Source organism: Capricornis sumatraensis, chromosome 8 (assembly GCF_032405125.1).
Source record: "Capricornis sumatraensis isolate serow.1 chromosome 8, serow.2, whole genome shotgun sequence".
In the NCBI taxonomy this organism is placed as follows: domain Eukaryota; kingdom Metazoa; phylum Chordata; class Mammalia; order Artiodactyla; family Bovidae; genus Capricornis; species Capricornis sumatraensis.
The window spans coordinates 21555220-21564173 of NC_091076.1; the positions used below are offsets into that span (position 1 = coordinate 21555220).

At 43.8% G+C, this 8954-nt stretch overlaps 2 protein-coding genes across 2 annotated transcripts; one reads left to right on the forward strand and one right to left on the reverse strand.

The window, feature by feature from the left end:
- Window positions 1-343: 343 nt before the first annotated feature.
- LOC138083463 (prostate and testis expressed protein 3-like) lies at window positions 344-3049 on the reverse strand. The gene is made up of 3 exons (XM_068977332.1): window positions 3040-3049; window positions 905-1042; window positions 344-486 (listed from the first exon to the last, which is right to left on the reverse strand). Exons 1-3 carry the CDS (start codon window positions 3047-3049, stop codon window positions 344-346), a joined length of 291 nt encoding a protein of 96 aa, XP_068833433.1.
- A 3566-nt stretch (window positions 3050-6615) lies between these two features.
- Window positions 6616-7904, forward strand: PATE2 (prostate and testis expressed 2). The gene is made up of 4 exons (XM_068977333.1): window positions 6616-6667; window positions 6810-6833; window positions 7294-7419; window positions 7768-7904. The coding sequence occupies exons 1-4, from the start codon at window positions 6616-6618 to the stop codon at window positions 7902-7904; spliced, it is 339 nt and encodes a 112-aa protein (XP_068833434.1).
- The last annotated feature ends 1050 nt before the right edge of the window (window positions 7905-8954 follow it).

The following is an 8954-nucleotide window of genomic DNA, read 5'->3' on the forward strand; positions in this document are numbered from 1 at the left end:
AATCATGATGTGAGTTTCAGACAAAAACTTTTGTGAATTTTCAGCTGAAGAATTTCTAGTCCACCTCCACTAGCTAAGATAATCCACCAGGATCTAGAATGGTCTTATTTTAAAATTTTCTACTGTGCTTCTGAGGGTAAGCTTCTTGAAGTACAGAAATGCCAGTTCTCATAATGGGAGAATTCTGTTGTTCAGGATAGTAATCCTCTGACTGAGGTAGAAAGCAAGGTTGAGGCAATAGCAAGGATAACACTGAGTTACAGAGAGGGCTGGGGTCCTTCCAGAACAGACAGGGCAGAAAAGCCAGGGCAGGCCAACTGTGAAGGCATTCTAAAGGGAGAACTCAGGAGTAGAAGTATTTCAGTGTTCTAAAGTTACAATAATTGTAGTTGCAGCATCTGTGAACGTAAATTCGACCCTGGAAACTGTATGTCAGATCTCTGCAGAATCTCTGGCACACCAGATACGATAACTGGAGGGTGCCATCTGTAATAAGAAGGAAACATAGAAAAATCAGCCAGTGATCTAAGTTCGTTAAAGCCAAGTCACACGTGGCACTAGTCCTGTCTGTAAAGATTTAATAGGGCATCAGGGGTAGGTTTGGGGTTGGCTTTCCATATTGTACTTCCCAAGGGGACTCAGGCAGGGAGATGAAGACATCACGGGTCCCCTGCAGGAGTTATTTGCCTAAGTTCCCTGGAAAACCTCAACCCTCTGTACTCATGTTTCTTCCTCCTGGCTTGTTTCCCCAAGTCCCCTTCAGTCTGCGTGCACAGGGTCCCATACCCAGGGATATGTGACACTTTGGTTCCTCTCTTGAATTGACTTTGGCCTGAGATAGAATTTTGCTCTCCTAAGAATTTTCTAGGAATCTCACAGCACCTCCCTGGACCCTCTAACTTACCCTGGAAGATCTTTAAGATCATGCATCTCTCATAATTCCTAGCAACACAGATGCCAAAGCCTCTTCTACAGCGATCCGTCTGTGTACGAAGGTGGCAGGTTATGCATCTCAGTGGTGTCACTGCTGGAGAGCACAGAGCTGATGTAAGGCCAGGGGAGGCAGAGACTTAGAAGAAACTAGACCTATCTAGACCTGGGAGTGGGCTAGGGGGTGGTTTGGATCAGGGAGTAAGCAGTTTGAGCTCTCACCAACTCCACACCCGAAAAAATGTCATTGTGAGAGTAAAAGGATTCTGACCCCCAATTTAGCCCTCTTAACCTGGTAAAAGTGAAGTGTCTGACTCTTTTGTGACCCCATGGACTGTAGCTCTCCAGGCTCCTCTGTCCACGGAATTCTCCAGGCAAGAAAACTGGAGTGGGTAGCCATTCCCTTTTCCAGGGGATCGTCCCAACCCTGGGATTGAACTGAAGGCAGATTCTTTACCATCTAAGCCACCAGGGAAACCCCTTTAACCTGGTAACTTTGAGCAAAGATTTAGCCTCTATGGCATGGATTTTCCAGCTTAAGGATGATTCTGTTAATGTTAACCTGGTTTACTTGGCAGCAGTGTAGATAGAGTGGGATAATAAGGCTGAATGCTTTGAAGTGTTTGACCCATTACTCTGATGGGATTTCTGACATTCATCACTTAGATATGGTTGGGTGATATAGTCTGTTTTGAACTTCAAACTGAATCTATGTGAAAGCCTCCTGAATTATATACCATAGTCAGTGCCACTTTATGTGGTACTATGGGGTGAACTGATTGAAATAAAGTTTAATTTAAAAGAACGCTCCTTCATACACCTATATGAGAAAGTATCATTTCTTGAGCATCTCATTTGGGCCATGTTCTCTTTCCTTATTATCTGATTTAATTCTCACAAAAGCCTTGTAACTAGGTATTTCCCCATTTCCCAGATGAGCAACCAGAGAATTTAAGACAGTGACTGAATTATTTTTTAACCTGTCTGATCCCAGTGCATCCAGTACTTTCTTTCCTAGAATCACTTGTTTGAATATAAAAATCCCTGGTAAGGGTATCAAAACCCTTGATGTCACTAAAGCCAACTATGAAATTATTCACTGTAGACTGACCAGCTCCCTCAGCAAATAGGGCACAGATTTATATATGGGAAGGATGCACTGAGGGAGACCTTGCTAAGAGTTTTGATTATGGGGAATGGTAGGGATAGACTGGTAGGGGAGCCCTACATAGGGGCAGCCAAAGAGGCTTGAGCCCTTGGTGGGGAATGATAGAATGTTATAAAGGTCAGACAAGTTGGCGTGGAGGCCCAGGGAGCACTCTAAAGGCTGGCTTCCCCTCCTATATAAATATAGTCAAGACCTAGCCCAGCCTGGACACCACCCACACATACAGAGTGTCCCAGGGAGCCCCCTTGATCCTGGCTCTGGAGCCCGCTCCTCAAGTCTCTTGACTCACCCACGGGGCAGCCGAGGAGGAACAAAAGCAACAAGAGGTGTCTGTACATCTTGACAGAGAAGTCCCTCACACAGGAAGAAAAGAAGCCAGGGGCGGCACACATAGGCCTGTGGGCTACAAGAGGAAGCCTTGCTCTTCATCACAGGGCAGGGATTATTCATGCCTGAGGGGAATCAAGCCCACAGTCAGCTCTGGGCGCTGCAGTTTCCTGCTTTCTCCACCCATCACAGAGGATGGTAGTCAAACAACGTTGGTATTTACATGAAGTTAGCTTTTTTTTTGTATATATATATATATATATATATATATATATATATATATATATATATATATATATATTACACACACACATATACTACTCATTGTAATAATTATTATTAATGTAGTTATTATTCTTATCCTAATTTCACAGAGGAGAAAGCTAAGGCCTGGTGAGGTCCAGTATCTTTCCCAAGATCACATATCTAGTGACTTATAGTGCCAGGATTCAGAGCAAGATCTAGTTCCAGAAGCCATACCTTTAACCATTTTGATTGAATGCCTCTTGGAGGTTTGTTCATACATTCAACTAATATTCACTGAGCACTTTTATAGGCCAAGCACAGCTTCATGTATGAGAGCAGGGCAACAAATAAGATCAAAAAAAGCTCACCTAGCTCCATGCCTTATGGGTGAGCAAAAGAAGAGTAAAGAAGTGAAAAGACGGGATCATGCATGACTAAGCTGGGCCTGCCGATTAGAACTTCTGATTCTCAGCCCATAACTTCCATTTTACCAGAAATCTGTTTCCCAAGGCCAGGAGATATTTACTTTGTAGGCTGTGAAATCGTCTCTAGGATTATCACATGGCTCGATCTTTTGCAAATTTATATTGTGTATCTGGCCAGTTTGGCCCACATGCTTTAGGGATCTGTCTCTACAAAAATTAACTCAGGTAAGGTCCACCATGGGTAAACCATTGGAAAACTATGACTGGTTCAGGCACTGTCAGTCTCTGACAGTTCACTGACCCATCAAGCGCACTTTTGGCACTTTGGCTAGAGATAACAAGAATCTTCTATCGTGAACTCATTTAATGACATGTTCTTTAGCTGTAGGAACAGTATGTTCTTCAAAATGTCTCAAGTATGACATTTTTAGATGACAGGTAACAACTGGGTGAAATCAAGCCTTAGCTCAAGTGCCACGAAATTTATGATGTACCTTCTAAATGAGCACAGTGTTGAGTCCATCTCTTTTAACATGAGTCTGTTCCTTTGAAAATAATTGATTCTAGAATCGAAGTCAACTTTGTGAAGTCTATGAATCCAGTTTTATATCTTCCATCTTTCAGAAGAATATGTGAGAAACTGGGATAGCATTTTTCAGGACTTTTCAAAGGCTTATCAAGAAGGCAAGCTTCTGAGCCTTTATGGGCCACCTGTTTTCTCTTCTCTATCTTTAAAGAGAGTGACTCTAGAATCAAAGCAAAGGAAGAAGAAATTCTAGGTTACCCCACAGAGGGTTTGCCCAATTTCTATGCTACTGCCTTCAAGGTGCCCTCTGGCAGATATTTTCTGAAAGCCCCACTGAGTTTGGAACCTCTTTCCTATTTTCAGTTAAGACCGTAGAATTTTGCAATGCCACCCACGCACTAGGTTCTCTGATCTTACTTCTCATCCCTCACCCATTAAATTTTCTCTTGGAAACAATATACTGTGGTATCTGTGGGCCTTCTAAAGTAGAATGGATATTTGTGGATGTGAATCTGGAACTCAAAATAGAAGTCAGAGGTAGAGACGTAAAACTGGGCATCATCAGCATGTGGGATGGAGAGCTGTGAGAATGGACCCAGTTCTCACGCAGTCTTCAATGAATCAGAACTCAATTAGTTCCCAGCTGCTAACCCACCCAAAGCAAATTAAACAGCTTGTTCAGAAACTGATGGTGTCTTCAAAGTTCATTCCAGAAGAAGCTGTCAGTCTTTCCATCTTTTCCAACACCCAAAGCCCAAGGGAAGCCTTGATGAAACAACATATGACATGATGCTCTCAATTATCATCTTCACAGCTCTTGACCCTTGAATGCCAAAACCACAGCCGCAGCCACTCCATCACCACCTTTCCTGGCCAGGTGCCCTTTCCCACACGTGGCTCCTTTTGACTGAAGCTTCTGACACCTACCCTAGCAAAAGGACCCAGGCTGCTCCTGAAGTTTTAAGCCCTGCACAAGGGATTCATGTTTGATAGTTTCCAAGGCCTCCATGCAGACTTGAATATACTACTAACACCAATCTTATGATGAAAATTCATTCTCAACGTTGGTAACATACCCAGAGTCACAATATTGGCAAGGAGCAGAGCCAGGATCTGAACCCACATGTGTACCAAACTTGAGCCTGGGATAAAGGAAGATGTCCTTTCTAGAAATCAGTATCAGTACAGAAGAGTGGTACTTTAATGTCTTTTCCAGTGCTGGGAAAAATGATGCTTTTCATTGACATTTTGCAATTGTAATAGTGAGCAAGAAATCCCACTTTGTGTGCATGGGACTAAGTAATCTCAGTAGCAACACCGAGCATTGTGTGCTGCAACCCCTCTCTCTACTTACCTGCCATCACCTCCAGCAAGATGCATTTCTCTGAGTTTCTTGCTCACCCATGTCTCTAGAACCACATGACCAGCTCTCACCCCCATGCGGCAGGTTGCTTGATATCTCTGCACTTTGGCATTTGCTGTGCCTTTGGGTGCCTGTCCTTATTCACCACCCTATTGTGATGCTGGAGAAGACTCTTGAGAGTCCCTTGGACTGCAGGGAGATCAAATCAGCCAATCCTAAAAGAAATCAAACCTGAATATTCATTGGAAGGACTGATGCTGAAGCTGAAACTCCAATACTTTGGCCACTTGATGCAAAGAGTCGACTCATTGGAAAAGACCCTGATGGTGGGAAAGATTGAGGGCAGGAGGAGAAAGGGATGACAGAAGATGGGATGGGTATATGGCATCACTGACTCAATGGACATGAGTTTGAGAAAACTCTGGGAGATAGTGAAGGGAAGCCTGGTATGCTGCAGTTCATGGGGTCATAAAGGGTCAGACAAGACCAGTCACTAAACAACAACATCAACCCTATTCACTTATTCTAGCTATTAATAGCACATCACTAGCTTTCAGAGTCCTGCACAAGTATCCTTTCTTCAGGGACACCTTCCCTGGTCACGCAGTCAAATTTGAATGTCCTTTATCTAGGCCTCCAAGTCAACTGTGGCTGATGTACTTGTGTTCACCTGAACTAGCCTCTAACCTTTGTGATGCTGCAGATTTGTGGCCTGATTTGCTTGGTATCTTCTCTTTTTATAATACTGGCATTTGGTATGTATGTAGAAAATATTTACTTTTTAAAAAGACATCAATTAATTAATAACACCTGAAGGCAAAGTAGGCACATCTCTCCTTCTCCTGAAACTTCCCTTTGCTACACCACAGCAGGGACACTTCAGTGTTTCCCTCACCTTCAGACCATGCCTGAAATCCTGGATTTAATTCCTGGTGCCTCAGTCTAGGGCTTCCCAGGTGGCGCTAGTGGTAAAGAACCCGACTGTCAATGCGGGAGACAAAAGAGGCATGGGGTTCGATCCCTATGTCAGGAAGATCCCCTGGAGGAGGACACGGAGAACCACTCCAGTATTCTTGCCTGGAGAATCCTATGGACAGAGGAGCCTGGTGGGCTACAGTCCATAGGGCCGCAAAGAGTTGGATATGACTGAAGCACCCATGCAAAGATGGGCTCGATAAAGGACAGAAATGGTATGGACCTAACAGAAGCAGTCCAAGGGAGGCCTGGCATGCTGCGATTCATGGGGTCGCAAAGAGCTGGACACGACTGAGCGACTGAACTGAACTGAAGCACCCGCCTCAGTCTAAGTGAGACAATGACAAATCTGATTATTCTGAGATTATCAAAAAGAGCTAAAAGGAACGAAAGTATCCAAACCCTGTCTTCAAAGGTTAAAATGTGGCAAAGAGACTTATCTTTCCTTGCAGAGTACAAGGCTTAGCTATAGAGGAGAATTTTAAAATAGATGGTTTATGGGCAGTGAACTGCAGTTCGTGTTTTGGTCCTTTTTGGGAACACTGAGATACTGATTTTATGATTATGTGATTTAGAAGAATAGCCCAAGGACAGAACACAGATGGAGATCAACCAGTGCCTTCCACAGGCAACTGCACACAACCCAAGTCCCAGGATGTCTGTTGTGTTTCTGCTGCCCATTGTCATTGCAGTCTGCATGAGTAAGGGTAAGTCCTGGAGGCAAAGGGAGGGCTGGTTGCTGGTTAAGAGAAAGGAAGGTGCTAGGGGAGGAGAAATTTCCAGAATTGGCTCTTGGGGCTTTGGCAGATGTATATGCAGCTATGATAAGAAAAACTTCTCTTTTCACAGGCGAATTTTATGAGCATATGAAAGGTACGACCACGACTAGTCTAAAGTCCTCGGTAAAAAGGTTATTGGTGACACTTTAGGGGTAAACCTCCCCCTCCCTCTTTTGAGAAAGCTGTAATCCATTCTTACTGTAAAATCCTAGGAGTCTGATTTTACCAATTTAGTCCATTTCGTGAAGTTAGGAAGCTAAAATCCTTGCCTTTGCTTCCTTTTCTCCATTACTGAACAAAATCATCAGGCTAGATAAGGGGATCATTACTTGGGGACCAGAGATAAATTTTTAGGGGAACTCTGACCTCTTGAGATTACATTCAGGGTTTGATTTAAACCTGTCTTGCTTTCACAAGATCATCAAAAGAGTCAGGGTCCCAAGAAAAGTTGGGAAGCACTAGGCAGTAGTCAGCTCCTGTTGGGAAGCCCCCCAGCCTGGAGAGCCTTCACCATAAAACCGCATCCTATAAGCACCTCTTTCTGTGTCTGGCAGAGCCAATGATGTGTTACAAATGTAAAAGATATCATCTCGGGATATGCTATGAATCCATGAGGTCCTGCACCCTGAAGTACAAACAGACATGTGCGGTCGAAAACGTTTACTTCCTTACCAAAAAAGGTAGTGTTGGGCATAGAGTAACTGAGAAGTAACCACCTCTCCCTCACTTAGAGGCAATCGCCTCCTTTCGTCATTAGAACACATGGGTGAGTCGGATGGGTAAGGTTGGGATGGTCCTGCAAAGACGGACTTGTCTTAAGACAGTATTGAGTGAAGGAGAGGTGAATGTCCCCCTCTCAGTTAGAAAATAAAATCCATTCTTTGGGTCAGTAATTAATAGACTCTGTCTTTTAGCTCACTAGGGTCTAGAGAAAAGTCAGTGAAGGTCTGAAGAGAGGTGATTCCTAGGAACACGGTAGGAGCAAACAGAGTCATCATGGTTGTATTCCCTTTCTTTCACCTCCTCAGGGCGGAGTATGTATTTTTATTCAAAACTGTCATGTAAGGCCAACTGTGAAGACATCAACTTCTTAAGTTTTGACAAGAGAACAGAGCTCATCTGTTGCAAACATAAAAGCTACTGCAACCTCCCCGAAGGTGTCTAGTTCTGCATCTCTCCTGGAGTTTGGATTATTCTTCAACTCACCATCCCCTTTATGTTTTCTTGCCAAACCTATATTTTGTCTCCTCTTCTAACCAGTGGCAGAGAGTGAGAAAATCAACAGGTAGTTAAAAGAGGAGCCATCATTAATGATGGAGCCCCAGACAGAATTTCTGCAAATCCCTATTTACAGGGTTTTGGTTTTTTTATGATGGTACTGCCATGGATAGTGTTGGGATTTCAATTGGTTATTCATTATGTCCTATATGGAAATGCAAAGCGTTAGTCACTCAGTCATGTCCGACTCTTTGTGACCCTATGGACAGTAGCCCACCAGGTTTCTCTGTCCATGGAATTCTCCAGGCAAGAATACTGTACTGGGTTGCCATTCCCTTCTCCAGGGGACCTTTGCGACCCAAGGATCGAACCTAGGTCTCCTACACTGGCAGGCAGATTCTTTACAGTCTGAGCCACCTGAGAAGCCAACTTTAGGTAATGTAGTAATATCAAATCTTATTTTAATCACATAAATGTCTGTTTTATTCATCCCATTCTGAATGGAAGTGCAAAGACTTGTGTCAGAATCATCCCAAACCAGTACTGGGAATTCTGCAACCACACTTCATCCTCCTTCATACTCACTGCTCTGGGCCAGGATTCTCTGGATTCGCCCTGGCGCTTTCCTTGTGTCCATGGGTTACGGCAATTAGAGAAGACCAACTCGAGTTTTCTAATCTGCTGGCAACATGAGCCGCACCTTTCTCTTGTAGACCTCTTGGGGGGAGTCTCAGGCCAAGAAAAAACTGGACGAACATAGGAAGGAGGCTTCAAGAACTGTTTCAGGGGCATTTCGGTTTGTGGAAATAAAGATTTGAGAAACAATCTGGTGTGGGTGGAGCTGCCATCACCCTCTCTGACCAGGTAGCACTTGCTTGAACCAGGTGATTGAATTGGAAATGGAGACCTTGGGCCAGAATGGCTGGTCTGTTTCTTCTCATAAGAATGTAAATGTCGATGATAAGGCAGGTGAAGATAATAGACTGTACAGAGACTC

Coding starts and splice junctions, on each gene's coding strand:
- LOC138083463 (XM_068977332.1), bottom strand. Junction 487..904: donor GATCTTAAAGATCTTCCAGG/GTAAGTTAGAGG, acceptor TTCTTATTACAG/ATGGCACCCTCCAGTTATCG.
- PATE2 (XM_068977333.1), top strand. CDS start 6,616: ATGTCTGTTGTGTTTCTGCTGCCCATTGTCATTGCAGTCTGCATGAGT. Junction 6,668..6,809: donor TGCAGTCTGCATGAGTAAGG/GTAAGTCCTGGA, acceptor CTCTTTTCACAG/GCGAATTTTATGAGCATATG. Junction 7,420..7,767: donor TTACTTCCTTACCAAAAAAG/GTAGTGTTGGGC, acceptor TCACCTCCTCAG/GGCGGAGTATGTATTTTTAT.